Genomic DNA, 27,930 nt, shown 5'->3' with positions numbered 1-27,930 from the left:
AGCGCATAGATAGGCATCGCATATAAGGAAACATGATCATGCAGGGATACAAGCGCATATATATAGGGAGGGGGGAGACCGATAGAGAAGCACATGAAGAGGAGATAAAAAAAAGTAACATGCATGTGCAGATAGTGTAGTGAGAGACAGGGGAGACCCATGGCATAGGCATAGATAATTAGGGAGAGATAGCACTGATGAGGAGACGGAGACAGAGAAGCTAAGAGAGGGGGATATATAAATTGGAGATAACATGAAGAGGAGAGATATCGAGTGAGACGATTAATTAAGGCCAAAACAGAAGAGGGAACTCTATGGGGAGAAAGGGGACACAGGAAAACAGGGATATCATGCAGACATGTAGGGACTATACAAAAGTAAGTCTAGTAGACTAGATAGTAAAGTAAAGTCTAGATGAGTTTGACCTTCATAAAGTTGTCATAACTTTGTCATACTTCACATTGAAATTCAAAGTTTCATATAGATTCCTTGTTAAAAAGCGCTTCTATCTAGATGTAGATCGAGCTGGTAAGCTCCAACCAGTTAAAAGTCCACCGCATTATAAATTATTAAAGCATAAATGAAGCGATAATTGACTATAATATAACTTCCAGGGCCGAACTCAACGTAAACATAGACTTTATCTGCATGTACATAGAGTATAGGGGGAAGATGGGCAGAGTGAGAGAAATGGGAAAAGCTATGGAACACAGGGGAGAAAGAAGGCAAGATGGGGGAGGAGACAGACAGACTGAGAGAGAATTTAAAGGACACATTGACGAGAGAGGGGGAGAGGGGGAAAGAAAAGAGAGAAGGAAGGTTCACAAGGGAAAACAATGAGATACAGGGACAGAAGGAGTACGTGGCTGGTTTAGAAAGGAGTTATGCGGGAAGGGAAAAAGTTGAATAGAGTGGAATAGAGGTGAGTATAGAGCTAGTGGAATAAAGGTGTTTGAACACGATGGGTAATCTCATCCTCTAATTACAGCCTTGTATATACTAAATTGTGCTGCATGTATCCCCATAGCTTTTTTACATACCACTGGATCTAGATCTTTACTCTAGTAACGACACGTAGCTACAAGGATGTTGCTTACTTAGCAAATTATGTCCCATCATTTTTCTGTATTGTAATTACAGTGCGTTTATGGATAAACCGTTCAGCTGTGACGGCTACTATATATATAAACGACAGGCAGCAGCCATGCAGTATACATGTGTTAATGCAGTGGCAGATCTATAGCTAGCTATTGTGTACTGATTGAAATAGCAATTATAAGCAACATGGACGTATAATTGTAAGTTTACTTTACGTAAATTGCAATCTTTTCAAGAAGCAAATCTTCGATTTTTTTCCACTGATTGGTGCAAATTTGTAGCTCTATATCGCCGTATGTTGTTTTGCTCAGCTCCTTACAAAACCATGGACCTCCACGATCACAGCACATATTGGTACCCTCACAGCCTTTGCCATCCCATAGAGGGTCATCTGTGAATAGACCAACTTTAGCGTTAGCTTCCTCAACACCGTCTCTGTTACCAGTCTCACAAAAATAATCATTTCCCACAAAGCTTGGTATTGAGCTGGTAAATGATTGAGAAAAATCTAGACACGGGCAGGCGTTGTGATAGCCAGCTGTGATACTGCCTCCTCTAGCTGCAGCAAATGTCCAAATGTGCTGCCCTTGGGTGTCCGTGTGTAATGCTTATTCCGTCCACATACATTTCATTTATTAGTGGCTTGATGGACCAAATCCAGCCGGTTTTTTGCTTTGATACCCAATAACTTTCCCACATACCTTCTTATACGGGGCATTGTGTACAGAGAAGACAGTTGAAGCACATCCTCCATTAGCAAACATATCACTTCTTCCACATGTCCGTTTATTGCTGGTCACATTAAGTACTAACCCTGATGGACACTGCGAGTGTTTGTCGCTCATATCAACAGTGGCAACTCTCATCCAACCACCGTATTGTTCAAAGGGAGGTTCCATATCGCAATAGACTCCAACTGGCCCAGCCGGTCCTCGTATCCAATAGTAACCAGACTGGTAGTCTGGCTTATTCTCGGCTATCTCCTTGCACGAAGTAGCAGCCATTTCAGGAAAGCGGCCCAAGTAAGCATTAGTCAGGCTGGAACGAACTTGGTCTTCAATGATGTCTTAAATAGAGCTGAGAACTTCAGGACTAATCGATAGTTTGTCCTGATAGACACTAAGTTGTGTGGAGGGTGCTCCCAGCACACAGTAGGCCAGGCACACATGTAGCAGGAGTTGGGTTGTTTGCATCGTTAGCTGTTAGTTGAATCGAACTTGCTTGGATGTTTTCCTAGCTTCTGCCTGCTGCTCTTCTTATATACTCTGCGGTGCAGCTGTTATTCATAACTTCCTTGACGTCAATCATGATAATGGTGTATTTTAATTAATGACCTGTTTTCATAGTGATTAGATTGCACAGTAGATTAGCTTCCTTAGGGCACAGCAATTGCATAGTCCTTGACGTCAATTATGATAGTATAATGTTTTCATTGTGATATTGTGATATTGTGATATAGACGTTAATTGCTCAGTATAGACTAGCTTCCTTGACGTCAATCAATGACCTAGCTGTTTTTAGATGTCAATCGTAATGTAGTGAGATGTAAACTCTACAGTATTTTACCAGCACATGTACATTAGATTCACATAAAGAAACGCTGGGTATAGATCTAGATCACCACATGGTATAAAATGTCCTTACCACTAAATGCATTTATGCTAGATTTACATCCTTTAAAATTATTGGTGCTGATCGAGTATGAGAGTGTCTATTTTCCATCAATTAATGCAGGCACCATATGCATTGCATGCACGTACAGTAATTCGAATAAGACTTATTCAGTGTACACTGTGCTGATTTCCACAACGTACATCAACGTCAATGTCAATTAGATCGAAGCAGGTACTGCTCTGCATGTGTTTATCTATCTCCAATTTTATAGCCTAAAATGGTGCCATGCTATATAAATGCATGTGTATACATAGTCACAGTAAACCACGTATATGCATATCCGAGGGTAATTATCCACCAATTGTTTGAAAACTACCCAGTACTCCTCCCATCAGGCCTGCAGATGTTTATACTAGTGACTTGACTGACCTGCATCAGCATATATTTCCAAAACCTGTACTGTTCTGCATGCATTTATGCATGTGTATACATATAGTCACAGCAAACCACGTAAATGTATTGGTGGGTAATTTAGCAGTAATTTTAAGTAGATTAAATTAGCGAAACCAGTAGGTACAAAAACATCTCATGATTACATCTCACTTTTTCTTTTGTGCACTCATCCTCTTATAGCCTTGTTGCATATAATTATCCCTTAAGTTAAGCCACTGGATAATACATGTACTAGTTGCGTAGCTATAATTACACAAGGATATGTTGCTTATACTTAGTAAATTCTGTTCCATATTTACATAGTTGTTGACGACACACTCTCCAAATTGAAAGTGATCGCCTGTAGTGTACAACGGTACGTAATTACGGTGCGTTTCTGAACAAATTTGTAACCGTTTAGCTATGAAGGTTACTATTAATGTAAAAACATGTATATAGTTAAGATTACTTTACTTTACTTTACGTACATTTCAATCTCTTCAAGAAACAAATCTTCGTTTTCTTTCCACTCATTGGTGCAAATTCGTAACTCGATATCGTCGCATGCTGTTTTGCTCAGCTCCTTACAAAACCATGGACCTCCACGATCACAGCACATATTGGTACCCTCACAGCCTTTGCCATCCCATAGAGGGTCATCTGTGAATATAGCGTTAGCTTCCTCAACACCGTCTCTGTTACCAGTCTCACAAAAATAATCACTCCCCACAAAGCTTGGTATCGAGCCGGTAAATGATTGAGAAAAATCTAGACACGGGCAGGCGTAGTGATAGCCAGCTGTGATACTGCCTCCTCCAGCTGCAGCAAATGTCCAAATGTGCTGCCTTGGGTGTCCGTGTGTTATGCTTATTCCGTCCACATACGTTTCATTTATTAGTGGTGTTCCTCTAGATGGGCCAAATCCGTTCGATTTCTTGCTTAGATACCCAATCACTTTCCCACATACTTTTTTATATGGGGCATTGTGTACAGAGAAGACAGTCGAAGCACATCCTCCATTAGCAAACTTCTCACTTCTTCCACATGTCCGTTTATTGCTGGTCACATTGAGTACTAACCCTGATGGACACTGCGAGTGTTTGTCGCTCATATCAACAGTGGCAACTCTCATCCAACCACCGTATTGTTCAAAGGGAGGTTCCATATCGCAATAGACTCCCACTGGCCCAGCCGGTCCTCGTATCCAATAGTAACCAGACTGGTAGTCAGGCTTAGTTTCGGATATCTCCTTGCACGAAGTAGCAGCCATTTCAGGAAATTGGCCCAGGTAAGCATTGGCAAGGCTGGAACGAACTTGGTCTTCAATGATGTCTTCAATAGAACTGATGGCTTCAGGGCTAATCGTTAATTTGTCCTGATAGACACTAAGTTGTGTGGAGGGTGCTCCCAGCACACAGTAGGCCAGGCACACATGTAGCAGGAGTTGGAGGGGTGCTGTTTGTATCGTTAGCTGTTAGTTGAATCGAACTTGCTTGGATGTTTTCCTAGCTGCTGCTCTTCTTATATACTTGCGGTGCAGCTGTTGTTCATAATTATTACTGTTGTCATACCCTTTACCCCATGTATAATTATGTTAATTGCACAGTAGCTTCCTTGACGTCAATTATGATAGTGGTGTAATTTAATTAATGACCTGTTTTCATAGTGATGATATACTTAGATTGCACAGTAGATTAGCTTCCTTGAGGACACAGCAATTGCATAGTCCTTGGTGTCAATTTTGATGGTATAATGTTTTCATAGTGATATTGTAATATAGACGTTAATTGCATAGTAGACTAACTTCCTTGACGTCAATCATGATAATGGTGTAATGACCTGTTTTCAGATAATTATGTAATGAATACTCTAAGTCACATCCCACTTCTTTCATATGTGTATATACATGCAGTGGAAAACATGAGGGGATGGAGCGTCTTACTACATGCATGTATGCATAGTATTGCAAATTCACTATATTGTCTATATCACATTTCCTTGTTTGTAATGTGCTAAGTGCTCTGTACATGTGTGGCTGATAACGCGCTTGATCTAATAATAGCAAGAGTTTATGATAGAGAGAGAGTATCGAACGTAGGCATACTGTGTATCAGATGTATGCGGAGAGTAACGTGACTTCCTGTATCTGTCACAAGCTTGGAATTTGCACACTGACCAATCCAAGCGTGGGTGATGTAATCTATCAACCCATCCAAGTGTGGGTGATGTAATCTACTTTCTTGATAGATTACATCACCCACACTGGATTGGTCAGTGTGCAAATTCCAAGCTTGTGACAGATACAGGAAGTCACGTTACTCTCCGCATACATCTGATACACAGTATGCCTACGTTCGATACTCTCTCTCTATCATAAACTCTTGATAATAGTGAATGAATAATGTCAGCAGCACTTAGCGGTTTGACATGCATGATTTGTACATAGCTAGACGATACAGAATCCGCGTAGTAAGACACTCTATCCCCTTATGTGCTTCTGATTGTACCCAGATTAGATTCAGACAAGCAACGCTGGATGGATGTCTCCTGATTACCACTGCATTTATGCTAGATTTCTATCCTTTATTGGTGTTGAGTATGAGAGTTTTTTTTCATCAAATGCAGGCATTGTGCAGTAATTCAAATAGGAGCTTGTACACACAGTCAAGGCCGTAGCAAGCGGTCAGACTGGTCAGGTTTTGGCCTGACCACTCTAAACTTGCTTGCTACGTCCCTGCACTGCACACCTTTAATTGCTGACTTTCACAACATCACCGTCAATGGGATCGAAGCAGGTATGCTGACGCAGGTACTGCTCTGCATGTGTATAAACGTATCGTTAACATGCCACGTCTTCAATGATGTCTTCAATAGAGCTGAGAACTTCTGGGCTAATCGATAGTTTGTCCTGATAGACATTAAATTGTGTGGAGGGTGCTCCCAGCACACAGTAGGCCAGGCACACATGTAGCAGGAGTTGGAGGGGTGCTGTTTGCATCGTTCGCTATTAGTTGAATCGAACTTGCTTGGATGTTTTCTTAGCTGCTGCCTGCTGCTCTTCTTATATAGCTTATATATACTTGAGGTGTTACTGTTGTTCACATTATTACTGTTATCGTACCCTATACCCCATGTATGTATTAATTGCACAGTAGACTAGCTTCCTTGACGTCAATTATGATAGTGTAATTAATGACCTGTTTTCATAGTGATTGTGGCAGTATAGATTACCTTCCTTGAGGACACAGCAATTGCACAGTCCTTGACGTCAATTATGATGGTGGTGTGTAACGTTGTTTTCATAGTGATATAGACGTTAATTGCAGAGTGTCGTAAAATTCTTCAAACTTCTTCAAACTATGTCATGAGGTTTGACTCTTTCGAACTTTTTCGGCATAAACAAACAGTTTTGTGATAGTGTTTTACATGAGTTCGATGTGGTTCGGCTCCTGTGAACTTCTTCTAGACTAGCCTCCTTCACTGGCCTCCTTCTTCGAGGAAGTACGGCCTGAGATCGAGGCTACACCTAGACTAGCTTCCTTAACGTCAATTGATTAGTGAGAGACCTGTTTTCAGATGTCAATCGTAATAAAGTAAACTCTTTACAGACTTTTTTCTCAAGAAATGCTGGGTAGATCTAGATCACCACATAGTAAAGTCTAAATGCTACAGCTATTTAGCTATTGGGAGTACACCTTGACCAAATTTGGAGGGAGCTATATTGGTGCTGAGTATACCACCAAATGTACAGTAATTCGAATAGGACATGAGTTTGTAAACAATTTTGCTGACTTCCACAACATCACCGTCAATGTCAATGAGATTGAAGCAGGTACTGACGCAGGTCCCATCAGGCCTTACATAATTATGTTTTACTAGAGATTTAGTGACTCACTGACCTGTATTTAATTCTAAAACCTACCAACCCCTAAGGAAAGTACTGCATGCTCTGCATAATACATAATTACACGTATATATGAAGTAGAAGGTATAGTTAAGTAGTGATTTGAGTAGTGTCCTTAGATAAAAGTGAAACCAGTAGGTACAAAAACATGTACATAATTATGCATAATTACAAAAATTCGTCTCACTCCTTCTTTTGTGCTTAAGGTTATTAAGCTTAGTTTATTGAACCTCATGTGCTGCATGTATCCCCTAGCTTTTTTAAAGCCACTGAAAGTCTATTTGTGTTGAGTTCGACCTTCATAAAGTTGTCATAACTTTGTCATACTTTGGATTCCTTGTTAAAAAGTGCTTCTATATCTATATAATTATGCTGTAGAGCTGTTCCCCAACCAGTTAAAAGTTACGTAGAATCGAAGTCCCAGGCATACTTGTCTACCACATAAAGCATAAATGAAGCCATAATTGACTACGTAACTTCCGGGACCGAACTCAACGCAAACAGACTTTAGTTTCTGTATTTCGGAGTACATACTCTCACTGAGCTTGAGACTTGATGGTGTACGTAGTCCTCTCGTCTATATCTCATCGCTAGGGTTCTAGACTTACTAGCATGATCCACTAGCATAAAGTGATGAAGTACCAGCGTCTCAGAGCACGACCATCGTAACGTAGATTCGCAAGCTGTCACTGTTGCACAGTGAACAGTTGCCGTGCAACAGTAACGGCTTGCGAGTCTACGACCGTCGCGTCTTAAAGATCAGCTTGCCAAATTAGGGCAAGACCGTACAGTCAAGGAGGTCTGAAGTAACTGGTAAATTTCATACAGCATTAGAGTGATCAAGTAATAGTTGAATAGTCTGTATACTCTACTTCAGAACTGAAGATCGTCATCACTATAGAAGGGTCTCACCGAAGGGTCTCACCATCTAAGAGCCGCTCTACCTTGGACCATCGATCTCCAAGATATGTATAGCAGCTACTGGGGAGGAACATTCAAAAGAACGTAGTTCGACATTCGGAGTCCTTGACCCTGTCGAACAGACATGCCCAACTTTCCTCTGTATACATGTGAATGACGTTTTAACGGATTGGAGTTATGCACTCGCCAAATTTCTTGTTTCCATGCTTTTTGAGGTTTTCCCTTGGGGCAATCCTAGCAATTTTTCACATTGCACATGTTTTTCTAGTTAGGTTGTGTAAGTAAGAGTTTCTAGGCTTCTATATAGTCATGTTTTCTATTTCAATTCGTGGATTTACAAAATAATGCTTCGTTCTCGAGTTATGCCAAGTTTTGCTCACTTAGAATGCCATTGCAGTCTTTTCAGAAGAGTGCGTAGAAGCTTTTGCTTTGTCACCTCCACCGAGACATCAGCACCCGCAGTGTTTTCATTTGTAATGTGCTAACCCGATCCCAGTTCATTGCCTCTTTCAAATCGTAGGTGTTTGACCTCCCTCCTGGTGACCACCAATGGAAATAAGAACGTTGTGGTGTTTCAAGATTACCTGACCAAGTGGATAATCAGGCAATTGATGCCGTTTTATGAAATTCCTGAGTGCCTATACTATATATTTGACCTTGGTACAAATCTCTAATTGCAAGATCTCTGCCAAATGGTGGGAATCAAGAAATTGATTACGACGATGTATCACCCTGAATGCGATGGCATAGTAGAAACATTCAATCAAACCTTGAAATCCATGTTTATGTAAACATGCAGCTCAATTTGGCATGCAATGGGATCGTTTCCTGCTCTATACGCTTACAGGAATACCACCCACGAGAGGATTAACCTTCTTATTTATACTATTTGGAACAGATCTGTGTTCTCCCACAGAAACTCCCATTGTCAGAAATCTGACTGGACAGTTCCGGAAGACTATCGATTGTGTGGAAGTCACTACCATGCATGTTATCCTCAACTCGTATTGGCGGTGGAGACTATTCAAAAGGCTCAAAAAGGTGTACAAACACTATTACGATCGGAAAGCCTGACAAAAAACCATTCAAAGTTGTGCTCATCCGCTTCTCCAGTGAGTAACAAGGAAAACTAATGAAACTCTCTAGACAAAAAAAGAGAAGACCCCGACATCTCTGCAGTTAAAGTTTTCCCAGCGATCTAGGTTCATCAGATGAGGGTTTATTTCTGCCCTTCTGGATTCCTGTATGGAGCTAATCGACATTCAAAAGGTACTCTACCTTTTGAACACAGACTTGCACCTCACATATTCAGCGCAACGAAAAAGACAAAGTACCCACTTCGAAAACGGATAACGAATCCCTTCGCTCGGGTCAAGCTTTAAGTAAGCGGGAGTGATGTAAGGAAGTACGGACTATGGAACTTACCTCATTAACTTTAACTGTATACTGATTTTCATTATGATGTAATGTTTATGTTGTTAGTACTGATTTATGTGATGTAGTACTGGATGTGTTGAATAAGTTGTTACTGCCACACTGAAGTACTTGACACATCAATTTCTGTGGTTGATGTTGTAATCATAGTGAGAGTAACTTGTTGGATATGCTTTTGCCTATAGGCTTAGGAGCAGCTGCCAAGTGTGTGACCAACAATAAAGGGTATATTGACGTCTCTTTGGAGTGATTTCATGGTGTCCGGGCCTCTCGCATCTGTAGATCACACAATTGTGAAATCAAAGAGTCTACACATGGAGGAGATTCCTTCACTCATTATCGTTGATGTATCGTTAATAGTTCTGAAGCGGGCTGCTGGGTGTATCGGGTGGAAATCTCTCAATAAAAAAGTATGCGTTTTGAGTAGCAGATCATGCAGAACCCTCTCGTAGAAGTACATTGTCTTTGGTGCATATAGACTTCAACAGATACTGATTTCAATTTGTCAAACAACCTGTGTTGTAGTTTGTGCTTGTATAAAAATAACTTGTACGATTGTACTTTCAAGATGACGGTTGTTCCATCAATAACTATACAGTTGTACAAACATAAATACAATAAGACACAAACAACAGCATATACAAAGAGGAAAACATACTTAGCTACTGTATAGTTCACTCAACAGTTCTCTAGCAGTCGGTCGATTGTCTCTCTCTCTATTGATACAGCGACTGATGATGTCGAAGAACTGGCGATTTTGGATGGTGAAAAGTAAGCGCTCACGTTCGTCATCGCTCGGAAACTGGCCAGAACACATCTCGATCAAGAGCACCCCCAGACTGAATATGTCCATCTTGGTAGATTAGAGGGACGGGTTTCTTGCTTCAGGAGCAGCATATACCGGGTTATCAGGGTTCTCTGTTGCCAGTGCTCGCAGGGTGTTCACCGATCTGTAGTCTGTGACTTTTGCCCTCCAGTAATCATCGGATAGAGGGTTGAGGAGGACGTTTGCACTGCTGATGTCACGATGGATCACTGGGTCTGGCTGCATGAGGTGGAGGTAGTTGAGGGCTTGACAGACCTGTACAGAGATAGAGAGGATGTGTTCACGTGAAATACGACCTCCCTCCAGCACTCTCCTCAGACTGGTGGTCATGAGTTCTGTCAGGATGATCATCTCCCCCTCCAGCATGGCTCCTATGAACTGGACCAGGTGTGGTTGTCGCAGACGAGCCGCCATGTTCATCTCCCAAATAAACAAGTGTCGGTAATAGTCGGAACGGATCTGCTCATACAGTGTTTTAGCTGCCACCTCGATTCCTCGGAACTTGGCTACATTAACAACCCCCCATCCTCCCCCACCGAGCCGTCTTTCTGTTAATTGGATTTCCCTGCGATGGACCCTCCACTGAGTCTCCAGACCATCTGCTCGCTCCTCTGCCAGTTGGACCTTTGGAGGTCTCTTTGAAAGCCCGTAGTAAGCTCCTGGACTCTCCTCTCTGCATCTGTACAGTGATAGTTAGCTGCTGCGTTTAATTGTTTATCAATTCTCGATCCTTTTCTTGTAGCAACTGTTCACAATGACGTTGAGTGTCTTGCTCTCTACGTTCTGCTGCTTGTAGCTGTTGTTCCAGAACTCTCACCCGGTCTTGAGAGGAGTCGCTACTCTCTCTGACTGATGCAGCAAGAGCCTGTCTGATCTTTATACTTTTCTCCCTCAGTCGCTGGCTGGAGTTTCTAGTATCATTGTGGGCCACATCTACAAGAGCCCAATTCCCAGTAGAGGGTGAAGCCAACTCTGCATTGGTGGTATTGTATTGAGTAAATACGTCTATCAACAATTGTAGCCAGAATAACCAGCCGCAAGTATATATAGTAGTGTCACTCACCAAATCTCAACACAGTGGTCTCTGAATGTGTGGATCAAACAATGTCCGGCCTCCAAACACGAGGACCTCAGTGAGTCCTGGTTGTGGCAGTGGTGGAGTGACTGTAACGTTGACTCAGGGGGTATTACCTGCAGGGTTATATACAAGCAATGACATGCACCCCTAAATATAGTATACATTTTAAACCCAGGCACTCATAACTATAATTAATAATTTATATAGCTGATGTGCATAATTATATAGCAATAATGCTATACAGGTTGGAAACATTATATTGTATGTTAAAATTCATCAACATCACCTCTGTCCACTTCCCAGTGTCAACGTCAAGTGTCCACATGTCTCCCAGTACCTTCAGGTCATTATCCACTCCTCCATATACCAGTACTTGAGAATGATTGTCGCCATAATTGAGACAACAGGCAGCATGGTCTGACCTCTCCACTGGCCATGGCTCTCCCTGTACTGGCTCCACTTTAGTGATCGCAACCTCCTATACGTATGATTATTGCATGGCAACTGTGGTGCACTAAATCCTGGATCATGCAATTATAATTTAGAGCCTTACCATGTTCTTAAAATTAAACAGGTAGACGTCGTTGACCCTATCACATTCAAGTTGGTGCCCTCCAAATAGAACTGCCCTGTGTTGGTCCACCTTCGTCAATGTGAAATCTTCACAGGGTGGAGGTCTCACTCCTTTGACCTCTGGGGACGACCAGATACCTTAATTGTAAATTTTTTTTATTGAGCAGTGGTCACATACAAGTTGTCTCAGAATTTTGAGCCAAATCAGTAGAAATTTACAATCAAACTATTGCGTTCTGGCAAAGATCGTGCGTCATACCAGTATAGGTTTTCTCAACACTCGAGTGCCATATAGCGGGAAATATTTGGCCTCAGAAGAAATCTTCGTGGGTTATAATTTTGTGTTTTAATGCTAGGAAACCACACCCACCAAGAGCTGTGCATGTTGTGAAATACCGGTGCATGATGGGAGTTTACCCCAGTTTTAATTTTCGCTTTGCCCTCGAAAATTTTGCACCTAACAAAAATTTCTTGCTATACGGTGTATGTGTTTAATGCCCGTAATGCCACCATGCATGTGCAGGGGAAGTCCATGGTGTAATATTTAACTAACGCACACATAGCAACGCTTACCGTTTTGTACATCCAGTAAATGAAGCTCATTTGTTGATCCAAGTCCTCCCCCATTTGACAATGTGGTCAGTAATGATCCTGGTTGCTTGGGGACAACATACCGAATCCTCCAAAGCAGCACAAACTTCTGTCATCCACACTGACAAGCCCACAACCAGTCTTTTTAAGAGGCTGGCTACCAGATGATTGAAGTTGAGCCCACTGGAGACTGTCTAGATCTAGCTTGGACATGTCATTGACCCGAGAAGATCCATTGCTACCCCCAAAGGTGTATAGGTAACGACCTACATAAACAGAGCGACCACACCATTTTCCAGGGGGTGGAGGTCCAGTGGTGTGCCTGAGGCTCCACTGCTCAGTTCTTGAACAAAATACAGCAATGACAGTTGACTTTTGTCCTGGACCAGCCCCCCTCCAGTAGTAGTGGCATCCATTGGCTTCGTATAGAGAATGGACTACTACAAGGTGGTGGTTCAATGGGAGGATTCATTTAGATGCCTGCAATAAGGGGGAAATAGAGATCCATAGACGTATATAGATCTAGATCAAATACAATGTAGATATAGTTGACCTGCTGCAGAATCTACTGAATCTATTCACTTTAGCTATAAAACAGTCTTCCTCCAAGACAAATATTTGCAGTCTGTGACAGTGTGCACTGTAGACTACAAATACTGCTCAGCTGAACAGAACTAGTTAAGCTGATAATTAAGGTACTGTACTACTGTATATAGATACATGTAGATAGGATAGATAGATATCTACAGTATACAGTGCAGACATGCTTCAGATAAAAACTTGACTGCATAGAGATTTGTGTTTGAGCATCATGATTCGATTATAAACCGCATATCAGGTTATGAATATCAATATTAAATTGTTGAGTAGTGAATATCGTTATCTTAGAAAGACTGCAATCTGATTGGGCTGCACCATATAGCATCACGCGAGCACAAATATTGCTGAGCCAGGAATGTTTTTTACTCAATGATGTGAAATTAATTGTCGACTAAATTATAGTTATACCGTAAGCTTATAGAGGGTAATTTTCGTGAGGTAACTTCCCAAAACTAGGAAGCTATAAGTTGAAGTCAGAATTTAATACTTAACGGTTCACCCTTGTCCGACCCCACTGGGGCTGCACTTCCATTGCAGCAGTACAAATCCTAAATAAGCCTGTCCCCTGGCCACCCGTCAAAACCCAGAACCTCTGTGTCAGAACGGTTGGCCGGGCCATGCCCAGCTAATATTGAGTATTTAAAACCCAAAACACGGCACTACACAGTCAAGTGTTGGCCAAATTTGCATTATATAGTATAAGGTGCAAGGTAGTATATAGATGTATATAGCTACAATGTTTAACGTTGGGACAATAGTCTGAATAGATAGGTTTTAATAGTTGTGCAGTGTCCGACATAAAAATTATGATGACGTCCAATGATTGATACTTTTACTTAGTCTCATGAATCAGCTGCCGTTCCTTTGGAACACCGTCTGAGCACTCTTGTCATCGTTTTATGTGCCAAGACGGAATTCCGTCTTGACCAATCAGATTGCAGAAGTCCAGTCAGGTGATGAACTTGGAGGCAGCAAAGAACTGCATTTTACTCAATGCATTTGGATAATCATTACGCATGCATTACGCATGGTAAACGCTTCATACATAGAAGCTGCTGCGCAGCGAAGCATAAGCAAGCCAAGCAGGGGTCCTTGGGCACAGATTTAGCAGCACAAGCAAAACACAAATAGAGAGAGATGCCTTCGCTTGACGATTTGTACATTTATATTAACAATTAGCAAATACGTGTGGGCGTAAGATCACGAATTTAATTACATTCCATTGGTTTTGTGAGCAATCAACATTCCATTTTGAATTGACTTCATGACAAGAGTGCTCAGACGGTGTTTCAAAGGAACGGCGGCTGATTCATGAGACTAACTTTTACTCTGGAAATTGCCCCGACAATGCCACACTTGTATACTTCACTGTGTTGCTGGTGTAGAGAGTTTGTTCAATCGATTCTCATCATTTGTATCCCGTGGTCTTGAATAGAACTGCTCGCTCATCAGGTTAACCATCTGTTTTTTGGTCACGTATACGCGTACACGACAATTGGCGTTATAACATAAAAGTTAATAAGGGGGGACTTTGTGAAACTTTACAGCGACGATGATATTACAGTATAGCGAGTTTGTCCATGACATTAGACTTGTTCGCATTAGTGACAGTCAAATCGAAGCATAATGATACTATGGGAGAGACCATGCATCTTTCTTTATTTGTGCTGTTTGTTATTTGCCATGCATGTGTTAGTGCATGCATGTTATACCTTTTATTATTATATTATGTACAATTTAAACCATTTGCTGGCTATATCAAGTTGTACTTCGTCCTCCAGCATTTAGCCTCACTATTGTTCTGTATACTTCCTCTCATTGTTTATGTGAGCCCCACCTATATATATAGGGCCCCTATCACTGTGCTCCTGGAGTCATGTTGCACTCTCTCTCTCTCTCTCTCTCTCTCTCTCTCTCTCTCTCTCTCTCTCTCTCTCTCTCTCTCTCTCTCTCTCTCTCTCTCTCTCTCTCTCTCTCTCTCTCTCTCTCTCTCTCTCTCTCTCTCTCTCTCTCTCTCTCTCTCTCTCTCTCTCTCTCTCTCTCTCTCTCTCTCTCTCTCCCTCCCTCCCTCCCTCCCTCTCCCTCTCCCTCCCTCCCTCCCTCTCTCTCTCTCTATCTCTCTCTCTCTCTCTCTCTCTCTCTCTCTCTCTCTCTCTCTCTCTCTCTCTCTCTCTCTCTCTCTCTCTCCCTCCCTCTCTCCCTCCCTCTCTCTCTCCCTCCCTCACCCTCTCCCTCCCTCTCTCCCTCTCTCTCTCTCTCTCTCTCTCTCTCTCTCTCTCTCTCTCCCTCCCTCTCTCCCTCCCTCTCTCCCTCCCTCTCTCTCTCCCTCCCTCACCCTCTCCCTCCCTCTCTCCCTCTCTCTCTCTCTCTCTCTCTCCCTCCCTCTCTCCCTCTCCCTCTCCCTCTCTCTTTCTCTCTTGCATGAATGCTTGCTATAGCATATAGCTTTCAATTGCATAATTATAGCTGGAGTCCAGTGCAGCGGCTGTCTATAGAGTTATTCAATCACATAAGCTATAGCTATAGAATTGTTGTACCTATTAATTTATAACAACTCTGTGGAGAAAGGGCTCAAACACCATGCATTGAAGTTACTTCCACTGTAGCTAATACACTGTATTTTTTGCCTATACCCGTGACTCCGCGAGCTGAATTTCGGTCAAAATAATTATAAGATCTGCCAAAATCATGTTGGACAAATAATTTGCCCACGACTCACAATCGTATACATGCACACTAGACTCATCCTGTAGATCTATTACTGTTCACCCACACACACCCACACACTGTCAGGATGAGGATGACCTGGACGTTGAGTGTGGCAAGAATTCTATTGAACACAATGCCCTCGTCTCTAAAGATGGGAATATGGCATCACAGAAGAAATGAGCTTTGGGAACAGAGGAGCCTTTGACAAATTCTGGGACTGGTTCATGCCAAACTATATAAACACTGCAGTGTCTGTTAATTCATTTCAATGGGTACACCATGGATTTCATCAACACCTTTTTTGGCATGCATGCACCAAATAAGCTATACAAATGCTGTATCGCTATACATGTAACTCTTTTAGTTTGTTATACATGACAATAGTACGATAATGAAACTGAAGAAAGATGAGTGTCCGACCAACACTGGTTTACCTGGGTTTGCAGGGTTGGCTGCAGCCATTACTGTCAGAGCAAGGAGCAGAAGAATGCTTAAAATGACAGAAGACTTCATCAAGACAATCTAATCTGATGATGAAGAAGTTTGAAGTTTTGCTTTAGTGGATGACTAAGTTGATGCATGGGAAGCTAAGACCTTACTTTTTATATGGAAGGGGGTTAGATCTCCAGTGTGCATGCGTAGAGTCCTGAGATTGATCAGACCACACTTAATCAATTTAAGCTTTCCTTCTATTACAGAGGGCATTGAATGCCAGTGTAACAATATACAAGATCTATTATGAAAAAACCACAAGTCATAGCGTTTCCTTCCTAAGAATACTGGCGCAGGCTCTGTATAGTAGGTCACAGTTCTGATAATGTGTTTCCTAGTATTCTATGAATAGACAGATGGTCCTTTCCTTCTATGCAGACGGAAACCAGTAGGATGGACGTCCCCTTTAGGATTCAAAGTTCGCCTGCATTGGGACAGCCACTTTGCCACTTGCCACACTATGAATTGGAATTTTGAGTGGCTTTGCCTGCTGCTTAGAAAGAAGGACCATCTGTCTATCCTAGAAAATAGATTATCAAAACTGCATGTGCCCTCTGTAATGAGAAGGAAAGCTGATAATTGCAATTTTCAGGGCTCCACGCATGCGCACTGAAGTCTGAAGATCTATATAAAGAGTATGGCGTGCCGTTTGTATCAATAATGAGTTGTTGACAATCATAGAGTGTGCGCATGTGTGTTTTGTGTGCGCATGCGCAAGCATGATTAAGCACATGTGGTGACAAGCATCTACCTCTCTTCTTTGCCTTGAGAGCAGTGTGCTATCTACCTCTCTTCCTTGAGCAGTGTGCTATATAGATCTAGTATCAGTAATGGCGCGAGTTAGAGAGAAAAATCGAAATTGTAGAAGAAGAGTTTAAGAGAGGTAAGTTATGGAGTGCTATAAGCTAAGAATTTATCTTTTCCTGTTTGCAGGAGAACCCACTGAATTTGGGTATAGAAAACGAAAAATTGCACTTTCCAAAGAAGTCCTTACTAAGGAACTAGAAGAAGGTAATCTATTGTGGCCACATGCTATTCTGGCCTTTCTTGTGACCATAGTGTATTGTTTATAGTCCCAAACAGAATTCCTCTGGCACAGACAGTGATATTTGGTGCTAGTGAACTTGTCAAACCAATGCTCCCCCTCCCCCCCCCCCTATACCAGGTGGGGATTAGACTTCCCTACCTAGGGTACTTAGAGTTGGATACAAGTTTAATCCCCAAGTAACCCCCATACTACTAAGAGGGTTTAGACCAAATAATAATTATGCTCAAAGGTAAGGTGATTAGATCAATGTGATTGGTCTAATCCCCGCCTATCCCCGGTAGAGGGGGGGAGTGGTGGGTTATTAATTTGAAAAGTGCATATCATAGTAGTGTGAATATTGTCTTTGATTTCATGTAGGTGAAATTACGGAAGAGGGATTCAGAAGGAAGGTTGCTCGCTTGGACCAACAGAGTAATCCTGGACCCTCAAAAAGTGCTGAAGATATCGGAAAAGAGTTGAGTAATGTCAATCCCAGCATAAAGAGCAAAATTAGTGAATTGTTTAACAAAAAGGGCCCCAAGAAAGCCAGGGTTCCTGTAGTGACCCCAGAGGTTAAGGCTGGAGTTAGAAAGTTCCATCGCAAACAAGTCACAGCTGTTTGTGTGGACCAAAACACATTTGCGGTTCCCAATCGAAAATTAAGAAACTGTCTGGTAAAGGAAGGAAAAATAAAAGAATTTTATATCGGAAAAAATGAAAACGATTCTGAAGTTATGGAAAAGTTGTCTCTTATGTTTCCCAAATATTTACTCGAATATTTGAAGGTAACTGGCTCTAAGGATTTGATACCTGCTGATTTGTCTCAGTGTGGGTGTGTATTGGACATTGTCGATGGCGCCAATCTCTATGTTAGAGGTGAATTGAAAGAGAAAAATGTAAAGAATACTGGAGGAACACATATAATAAACTCGATTATTGTTGGGAATACTACCAGTAGCCAAGTCAGGGTCTCACATGAGCAGCCAAGAGTCTTGGCACAAGTAATCAAAGCACCCCAACACTTTGATACAGGTACATGTAGGCATTACTTTCGTATTATATAATTATAAAATTAATTTTTTAGATGTTCTTGTTGAAGAGCTACATGATGATGAGCTGTTCCATTTCTTTAGAGAGCATTCTAACAGTTATCAATCTGCAGAGAGGGCACCAGTGGTAAGAGTAATGGCACAATGATAGAAAATATTCAATCAATGCATGTATATAGAGTGCTTTTTACTAGAAAGGTGATGTGAGCTTGCTAGAGAGCCAAGGTTTCATCTAGTGGGGGGGTGAACCTTCCCCCCAACATTTTTGTATAATAATGACATCATCACATTAGTACTGTCTATGATGTGCAATATGTAACTAGATCTACTGTGATGCACTAGCATGTAATAGGGGGTGTGGACAACAAATGTGGGTGTGGCCAAACATTTTGCGGCATGCGTAAACCTTCCCCCCCCAACTTTTAATCCTAGATGAAACCCTGAGAGCATAACTGTACATTAGACACTAGTTGATATAAGATGTACATGGGAAAAGTGCCTCAGAGCAGGTATAATACTATGGGACTACTTAGTATACCTGCAACTTACTTGTATTCCGTTGTCAAGTAATCGTATTGTAGTCAAGCCTCGAGGGCAAGGTTTGCGCATGCGCACTAGTATCTAGACACTGTTTTGTCGGTGTTGTCCATGTGATTTAGAAGCCCTCAGCCACTTGTAGTATACCCTCGCTACGCTCGGGGTACTAAATCAGTGCCTTTGGGCATGGTCACAGTCCTTAATCACATTTACTACAGATGCATGACCCTAAACTTTAACGTTAGGCTCCTTTTTCTCTCAGTATGTGCCTTGATGTATCTTTTTGCACACAGGACGAAGATCTCTTAGAGCAAGTTATTAAAAAAAGAAAAACTTTGCTGTACAAGGACTCGGAAGTGAGGCAGTGGCTTCGATGGCGACAGGCTGGTGATGAAACTGAATTGGAATCTATCATTGAACATAGAGATTATGTTGAAGTCTCTACAAAACAGATGGATGAGTTCTATGGCTTTAAAAAAACACGTTTCTCTCCAGGCACTCTAGAACTACCGTGCTGCAAATTGCTTGAATATTACATCAATCATCAAAAAAATAAATTTCCTGTTTTAAAGAAGTATGGTGAAGATTATGTAGTGATGACCACTGATAATGTAGATGCATTGTGTGCCTGGATTGTTGAACTTCGAAGTAACCCAAACTATGTCTTTAAATAAATACTGATGTCCGTTATTAATTTTTGGGTGTTCATTATTCTGAGCATCGATGGTGCTGTATCTATAACAATTCTTTGTACGCAATCACATTATAATTAGTCAAAATTAATAATTATATAAAAATTAATGCCATGATTACACAGGATGCAAGCAATAATTAACATTAAACATGAATGTATAGTCTCAAGCTCACTAAAAAAGGTATAGTGATATTATTGTTCGAGCAGCCCCTCAACAGCAGATAGAGTGTTAACATATATATCGATACCATATTGCTCACTGTCAGCTACAGGATCAATCAGGGAGTTAAGGATCTCAATACAGTTTTCTGGTAACCCTATTCCAATGTGAGGTACATTAACACCGATTGAGTCAGGTACTGGAGTAACAATTAGATCTGAGTCTTCATCATCTACTCCATAGTCATCTGTAACAACGTTGGTGTCAGCAAAGTGCTGCTGTATCATTCCTTTGGTAAATAATTTTATTGGGGTATAGCCTGCAGTTTTACTAATGCAATGGTTATTCCAACCATTTATGAACGATTCCAATGCTTTGTTTATTCGAGGAATAAATACAAAATGCAAGGCATATAGATGAACAGCATTTAATGGATTCAACAGCTCACACCGCTCCATGTAGTGAAACAGACGGTGATACAATTGGGTTACTGCTAGGAATACATCACGCCACAATCTCTCTATCCTTTGATTATGGACACTTGCTCCAACAAGGACACTAGAGCGTTCCAACCCACGGTTAAGCAACATGAACTTAGCAACTTCAATATTTTCTAATCCCTGATCTGAACGGACACGAGACGGTATACTATATTGCTTTACCGCTTCTTTGAAGAGTTTAAGCACTGTTACAGCTTTATTGTTGTTACAACAGTGAAGGTACAGTACTAGTCCTGAGAAACCATCAATCGCTCCATGAATCACCATCCTCCATCGAATTAGCTTATGGTTTCCATCTGTACAGTATGCAAATTAGTATTATTATGTTGCATGTTTATAATATTTTTATGAGCACACTTAATATGTTGAGTTCTATAAACCTGATGTGAACTAATTAAATTAACGCAGTGTTAATTGCATTTAAAAATGTTCATGCACTGGTAGTTACAAATACCAACGTACCAATGTGCCAGAGCGAATTTGGTCCTGGTACTGAGTAAATTCGGCGCTTTGTCTTCGATTTCCATCTCAAAGCAGAACCTATTGGGTCAATCTTATTGAGTGCTCTGCGGACACGATGACGTGGCACAGTAATACCGCGAGCCCTTAATGCACCAATTGTCATTCTTTCACCAATGTCAGGCATAGTCTCTTTCACTTTAACAATGTGATGCTCTAGTTCTTCTTCACTTATATCAGAATATCTAAGTAGAATATAATTATAATTATAATTATATTAATACATATAGACATTGATTATAGTATTAATTTTCAGTCAGACTCAGGCAACTTCAATTTTTCCTCTATAGAGAAAAATCGGCATGAACAATATTATAATTATGGATGACACAATAATTTTTATGTGTAATAATTATAAACACTATAATTATACTCACCGATTGATTTCTAAGATTCCAGTTTCTTTTCTTCTCCTATACAATGTCATTCTGCTGATGCCCAAAATCCTGGCAATATCTGACAAGGTAAAACCTAGTTCACGTAGGTACAGTATTTGTTCTGTATCGACATCAAATGGAGGTCGGCCTGGTTTATTAGGAAATTTAATTACTGTAGGTGAGGCAAAACTTCCTCCATCAGCATTATTCAATAGCAGGTCTAGATGTTCTCGCCAGTAACAAAGCTCAACAGTAGACACTTGATTATCAAGAGTAGTTAGGCGTTCGATGAGATAAGAGGAAACGTCACATTCGCAGTCTGACTGCACTATGTGATCACAAACCCGTCTTACAGTCAAAACTAAGTTTTCAAGACGTTCACAAATAAATTCAGCCTTCTCACGAGTCACAAAATCTGATTTGTTTCGCTCACAGTCCTTTAGAAACTTGGAAATCCTTGAAAATAATTCTTTCCACTCAGTAACACTATTATCATCATCCTGATTGTAGACAGACTCTTCACTATCACTACTATCAGACAGCAGAGCACAGGCCATCCTATACCTTTCAGTATTCAGTACAGAGTTGGCTTGTTGTTTACTACGCCCCCCTCTACCATAATTATGTGCAGTGGGGTGCGCATGCGCTTGTAACCATTTTCAGTCAAAATAATTTTGATACAAACGGCACGCCATAAAAGAGGAGGTCTTAGCTTCTCATCAATTCAGTCACCACTGAAGCAGAACTTTTTTGTCATCGGTCAAGAAATTAGAGTGTCTTGATGAAGTATTCTGCCATTTTAGGCATTCTTCTGCCCCTTGCTCTGGCAGTAATGGCTGCAGCCAACCCTGCAAACCCAGGTAAACCAGCGTTAATTGGTTGGATACTCATATTTTCGTATAGTATATACTATTGTCAGTCCATTCATATATTATAGCTAACTATAGTTGATATACATGTGTAGCGATGCAGTGTGATTTTAACGTACATGCAATAATAATAATGGTACATACATGCATAGATGTCGAAGAGGTGGAAGAACTATTGGGAGACATTGCCAAGAATGAGAAATATCCTGATGATGCCCAAATTGAGAAGGATGATATAGGTGAGTGATGAGTCTAGCTAGTCAGTACCCCGAGTGCAAATTCTGATATTTACACCGTGCAAGTTTCAAGTACTTTCCATACCTGCATGTATACAGTGCTAAAATACATTCAATCCATGCATAGTTCTAATAATTATACTCGATCTCTATTAGTTGATGATTTAGAGGATGAGCGTTTAGCACTCAAGCAAAAAGATGCAGATGAACGGCTTGCACTAGTTCAACAGCTGGATATGGACGAATTTGATGATGCAAAAGAAATGAATGAGAGTCCTGGTCAGTATTCACTGCATGAGTTCACTCGTTTTATAGCCATTCTGATTGTGCATGCATTGAAATCTGTGTTGAATAGCACTAATAGCTCTAATTATGGCTCATGGCAGGAACGTGTTGTATAACTTGAACAACCAGCTATGCACCCCCTTTCTCCAATATACAGCAAAAGCAGAGAGTAACAGCAATGAAAATGTTGTGATAGAACAGGATGAGCCATACAACGTAATAACAGAAGACGATGGTGGAGCAAAGTGTAAGTACACGTCATAGTACGTCTATAATGAGAAGTGACTATACAGTAAACTCTTGTTAATCCGGTCACCCTTGGGACAGTGCAGCTTAAGAGGTAGCTGTATTTCAGAAAATAGCCTCGGCTAAAAAACCGATCTTACCTCGAATCTAATTTTTGCGATTCTGTCTCGAGGATAATGAAGGATAATGAATCATTTTGCTCTCTATTTATTAAGTGTAGTTGCCAAACCACACCCAAAACGCCATATCCGGCTGTAATAAACGTACATTGAAAACCTTGTTTGGGGCAGCCAGTACTGGCCAGTATAGTGAGTGGCCGCATTTCATTGAGTTTTGTGCAGTCAGGGGCGTAGCCAGGGGGTGTGCTAGGGGTGCTCGAGCCCCCCCCCCCCAACCAGCCGGAGTCAAGTATATACAGATCACAGAGAACTGTATCTGATTATCCAGCTGAGCACCCCTTCTCTTCAAGATCTTGCGCAGTTAGGCTGTTAGCTAGCAGTATAGGCAAGGAAAACGATTCAGTCTCTAAACTGTGGCTTAAATCTATAAACTAGTTCTCTTTTGTGATTGTGGCCAGCTTCTTCTCTATGCAAATAAAGCTTCAGCCACACCCAACTCGGCAGATAAGTTAACTAGAGCACTAAAGTGCATGTAAACCCTCGGCTGGCTGGTGACATAATTAAGAAACCAGAAGAGTGATAATTATAATGCAGTGCTAGCGATGTATGACTGAGCTGTCTAGCACAGCAACTCAGGAGCAATGAAACTAAACCAGATGCTGAGTTTTAGTGGTACATAGATATATGCACTGCATGTGGATCACAGCAAAGAAGCTTGGAGTCTCAGATAAGTATGGCTCCTGGAGTAGGACCTAGCAGTCTGCTTAGTGGCCTAGTCTGCTACAGAGGCAGCAAGCCATCACAATTCTAGCTTTCTATTAGCGACCCTTTTCCATTGTTCCTTGTACAGGATAACTCCAGCCCGAAATACGTATAGGGTGCCTCGAATAAAGGCCGTGTGTAGTTAGCTAGCTGCCAACGTGTAAATTAGCTTTTGCTTGCTTTTATTCGACAACAAAGCTTTAACATCAAATTAAAAGCTACTACCTTGTTGTGTTGAGGCTATCCATGGCATAAACACAGTGCTATCGCATCCAGGTGAGTAGACTGAGAATAGATCTACACAGACAGACAGACAGACAGACAGACAGACAGACAGACAGACAGACTGACTGACTACTATAACCCGTGGCGCCGCGGCGCGCCTCGGGTTAATTATGACGTCATTAATAAGAGGTGTAGTTCTGGTGAACCAAAAATTTTGGCGCTGTGCGGCTAAATATCAGGCACTTTGCGCCCTCTTTCATCTATAATAGCACCCCTTTCTCCAAAATCCTTGGCTACGCCCCTGGCAGTAAACATCTAGCTAGCAATCCCAGCCAAACCAAAATGGCCGGTATATCGAGGTAGCAGTACTTCAGAGAGCCGGAATAGCGAGAGTCTACTGTAATACAATCATGTTATAGTCTATTTATAGCGATGAAAGTTTTGATAAGCAAACATAATAATTATGACCACAAAAAGCTGTTGGTATTATTGGTTGGCATGAGGCAATGGGATCTATGTTATGTACACAGGCACTACACAAGTCAACACATGCAACAATAGTCTACATGCTTGCTAAAGCAGCTTAGTTGAAGCCTTTTAAAGGCCACAACTTCCATAGAGGCAGCACTGACCTTTTGAACCACAATGCAAACTAAAATGACACTGACGAAACTGTTCCAGATTTTGTGCGATTGACCTAGAAAAGGTTAATCAGGGGTCCATTTTATATATTCATATGCATCTCGTGGACCTATTATCCAATGCACTATAATAGCAATGACATACGAGGAAGAGATGGCATTTAAAGATGAGCTCGATGCTAAAATGGAAGAACATCAAGGTGGGGTATATATACATTAAGCAGGCTATAATGCAGTGACACGCATCGTACAACACGCTATAGCAATTGAAGATTATGGTGATGAGCAACAAGAAACTGACCCCAAGATTGATGATGAATTAGTTGCAAAAGAGAGTAGTATAAGTAAGTGGCTTGTATGTAATTCAGAAGATTATTGCACGTTTCATGGAAAATAGAATCAAAGGATGATTATTCGATTCCTAATTTGTGTATATATATAGTTGAAGAGCCCGATCAAACAGCTGAAATAGAAATAAATTCTGCTTCCTTGGTGACAAGATATGCTGGAATGGGCTACAACCTTCTGCAAGCCAATCCAGAAGGAGACTTTAATCGCGGTGGGGTCGACCCTGGAATCAAAACAACTCGATTTGTATTCAAACAAACGTACAGTCAGGGGAATAACATATTCTACCAAGGAAGAAGAATGCAAGTACCTGATCAAGTGACGTTCCACCAAACGCATAGCTGTGTTCAGACACATTCGACCAAAGCTTACAGTGGACAAGCCAGTTACAGGAAAGAGCTCTCACTCAATGTGGAAGCTGCTGGTAAGAAATCCATTCTCGTTCACCAAGCATGCATGCATGCAGTTCTTTTTATACATGCAGCCTCCTACAATGGACTTTTATTTTCAGCGAGGTTTGCACTTAGCAGTGGTGAGTGCATCTAAAACACATGCTCTGTCTGTATTGTATGCATATTTCGTTCTGAGCTGTATTATAAGGTAAGTTGATAACGGGATTACATTATTATTCAGGAATGCAAAGAGCCCAAGCTTCGACCACAACTTCCCATTCAGTTATTGTTCAGGAAACAAAAAATTGTAACTATGCACAAACACGATACAAACTGGCCAATGCTCTGAGTGGTGCACATGGATATGAGCTGACAGAGAACTTCAAAAATGCAATTAGGCTGCTTCCTTCAACGTACTCTGCAAGGGAGTACACTCAATTCCTTGATAACTGGGGAACTGTAAGTTTTAGTCTTTAATCCTTATTATAATCTGCATGTAATTATATGTGCCTGAATGTTTAGCATATCCTTGAAGAGGTTGCTGTAGGAACAAGAAGTATCAAAAGAATGCAGGCATCTTACAATCAAGTGTATTCATTCTTGAGTCAACAGGTAAGTATGCATCATCCCGTGCAGGTCATTCAATGCCGGCCGGTATATAATTATTACATCAGAGAATAACATATAATTGTATATAGTCATAGCGAAGGTCGAATGATGCTAAAAGCTGATGTGCTCATAATTAATGTGATTATTTTTTAGGACTCAAATGCTATAAGTGTCAGTGGGAGCTATGGTCGTGGTAGTGGATCAGTCTCTATTGATATCAACACTCTAAACCAGAGAGTCAACCAGAACACACGTTTTGGACGACAGATGCAACTTATTAATATTGGAACCCAGCAAGTTCCTCTGCCTCTTCATGTGAAAGTAGTACCCATTTCAATAGCTTTGAATGATCATCTTTGGGATGAAGCTAGTCTGACTGTAATCAGGAGGAAAAAAGTCCACATGAAGAAGGCTCTGGTCGACTATCCAGCAAACAAACGAGCTAGGACCGGTGCTGGTAAGTATACCATTAAATATGATGCAGATTTCTGCATGCCAATAATTGTGAAGAGTAGTAGCTATAATTATAGTATTGTGTTTTGGTTGTATAATAATTGTAGTCAGAGATGTGACATTATATTCCATCACTTGGCATGCAGATCCTCCAATAAGTCTTCAGGTACACTGGCCAAATGGAAAATACTCAATGCTCGAAACCACACACGGATGTCCCTCAGGATGGTCCAGTGGGTGGAGATATCAGGACAACGAAGACAGGCGCAATGCAAATCGATGGAGCCCGTCTAACATCGCTTCTTACCTTAAATTTGGCACTGGAAGCAATTTCAAAACGTATTACTGTACGAAGACGCATATTAATCTCGTGAACGACAATGTATTTATTTGGCCGAGGGGAAAGTACTGCATTGCTCGACACGGTGGCAGCTGCCCCAGTCATTTCTACTCCGGCTTTCGATACTGGGACGATGAAGATAGGAGAAATGCTAATACCAAACAAGGTGTACTCCCTGATGGCTCTTATGGAGGTAACACAAAGACCGAGTACTGCTGCAGAAGCGATGGTAACGCCCATACTGAGGTTCTTCTCCCTCCAACAAGGCCTTTTGTTCTTTATCGCTATCAGGGCACTTGTCAGAAAGTCAAAGGAATGAACAATCGAAGTCTCTACATATATTTTGACGATGAAGACAGTCGCAATGCTAATAGATGCGGAGGGCACTATTCCGATGGTTCTTGTGGTGGAAATCACGAGCTTCATCTCTGCTACTACACACCACGCTAGTGTGTAGTTTGGCCCTGAACTATTATGCTGATTAGCAGCTGGACTTATACTACATTATTCGTATCTATGCATGCAGAATAATTTATGCTGTTTGTACTTTTACAGTGAGTTTTGACTTTTAGAGCCAGTTTTGGAAACTTTTTGTCGGTTTTGACTCTTTACCTACTGCAACCATGCATGAGATTAATCTCAGCTACGAATCTTGTACTGGCAAGGGGAGACGTGACAATGCATCAGCATTGCTGTGTGCTTGAATTGGATATTGTAGATCTATCTAGTCATAACCTGAGAGAACATTTTCCCAACGTTGGAGACGAGCGGCTGCTAGGGACGGTATCCTTTTCTTTGGGCCAAATATCGCTGTCAGGGGTTTGTGATCAGTGAACAAAGTGAATTTTCTACCATACAAATAGATCTACTGGTGAAACTTCTTAGTACCAAATATCAATCCAGTGCTTCTTTCTCGAGGTTTGCTGTTTGTTGTTGTTAAGGTTTGTTGTGTTCAGCCCCATTCGGTAGTATACATGAGAAATAACGGCCGTAGGCTGAAGCATCTGCAGACATGTTGATTGGTAGGTCCGGGTCATAGTGGGTGAGCACATCAGATGATGTGAGTTGTTTCTTTGCTTCTGAAAAAGCTTCCTGACATTCCTGTGTCCATTCCTGCTTATGATTGATGATTCTAGAGAGGTTCTGGATGAAATGTCCATAGTAGTTCAGCAACCCGAGGAAGGAGCGAAGTTCCTGAACATTTTTTGGTTCTGGAGCCTGTGCGATAGCATCAACTCTACTTGGAAGAGCTTGGATTCCATGTTTGCTG

At 41.3% G+C, this 27,930-nt stretch overlaps 5 protein-coding genes across 9 annotated transcripts; 1 reads left to right on the top strand and 4 right to left on the bottom strand.

Moving 5' to 3' along the window:
* Positions 1–62: 62 nt before the first annotated feature.
* LOC135349655 (uncharacterized) lies at positions 63–27,930 on the top strand. 5 transcript variants are annotated; one of them, XM_064548208.1, is made up of 13 exons: positions 63–377; positions 15,865–16,052; positions 22,157–22,243; positions 22,397–22,519; positions 22,683–22,772; positions 24,653–24,718; positions 24,782–24,862; positions 24,961–25,290; positions 25,351–25,398; positions 25,500–25,717; positions 25,781–25,870; positions 26,021–26,324; positions 26,467–27,930. In XM_064548208.1, the coding sequence occupies exons 2-13, from the start codon at positions 16,049–16,051 to the stop codon at positions 27,108–27,110; spliced, it is 2,085 nt and encodes a 694-aa protein (XP_064404278.1). In that variant the 5' UTR covers positions 63–377; positions 15,865–16,048; the 3' UTR covers positions 27,111–27,930. The 5 variants fall into 5 exon arrangements, 3 of the variants coding, with proteins under 3 accessions (XP_064404278.1, XP_064404277.1, XP_064404276.1); XM_064548207.1 differs by lacking the exon at positions 63–377 and adding an exon at positions 11,779–12,025; XM_064548206.1 differs by lacking the exons at positions 63–377; positions 15,865–16,052 and adding an exon at positions 21,831–21,995 and having other exon boundaries at positions 26,467–27,929.
* On the bottom strand, positions 3,379–4,689 carry LOC135349658 (uncharacterized). The gene has a single exon (XM_064548211.1). It carries the CDS (start codon positions 4,412–4,414, stop codon positions 3,620–3,622), a length of 795 nt encoding a protein of 264 aa, XP_064404281.1. The 5' UTR covers positions 4,415–4,689; the 3' UTR covers positions 3,379–3,619.
* On the bottom strand, positions 9,899–10,778 carry LOC135349659 (uncharacterized). Its single transcript, XM_064548212.1, has one exon. It carries the CDS (start codon positions 10,647–10,649, stop codon positions 10,266–10,268), a length of 384 nt encoding a protein of 127 aa, XP_064404282.1. The 5' UTR covers positions 10,650–10,778; the 3' UTR covers positions 9,899–10,265.
* Positions 11,060–12,555, bottom strand: LOC135349661 (uncharacterized). The gene is made up of 5 exons (XM_064548214.1): positions 12,454–12,555; positions 11,861–12,000; positions 11,594–11,785; positions 11,293–11,420; positions 11,060–11,201 (listed from the first exon to the last, which is right to left on the bottom strand). Coding segments are annotated over exons 2-5 (324 nt in total). The 5' UTR covers positions 11,864–12,000; positions 12,454–12,555; the 3' UTR covers positions 11,060–11,200.
* On the bottom strand, positions 19,772–21,736 carry LOC135349657 (uncharacterized). Its single transcript, XM_064548210.1, has 3 exons — positions 21,136–21,736; positions 20,702–20,943; positions 19,772–20,535 (listed from the first exon to the last, which is right to left on the bottom strand). The coding sequence occupies exons 1-3, from the start codon at positions 21,690–21,692 to the stop codon at positions 19,772–19,774; spliced, it is 1,563 nt and encodes a 520-aa protein (XP_064404280.1). The 5' UTR covers positions 21,693–21,736.

This window comes from Halichondria panicea, chromosome 16 (assembly GCF_963675165.1).
Source record: "Halichondria panicea chromosome 16, odHalPani1.1, whole genome shotgun sequence".
In the NCBI taxonomy this organism is placed as follows: Eukaryota; Metazoa; Porifera; class Demospongiae; order Suberitida; family Halichondriidae; genus Halichondria; species Halichondria panicea.
Note: the sequence above shows the minus strand (reverse complement) of the source record. Positions and strands in the feature narration are given on the sequence as shown.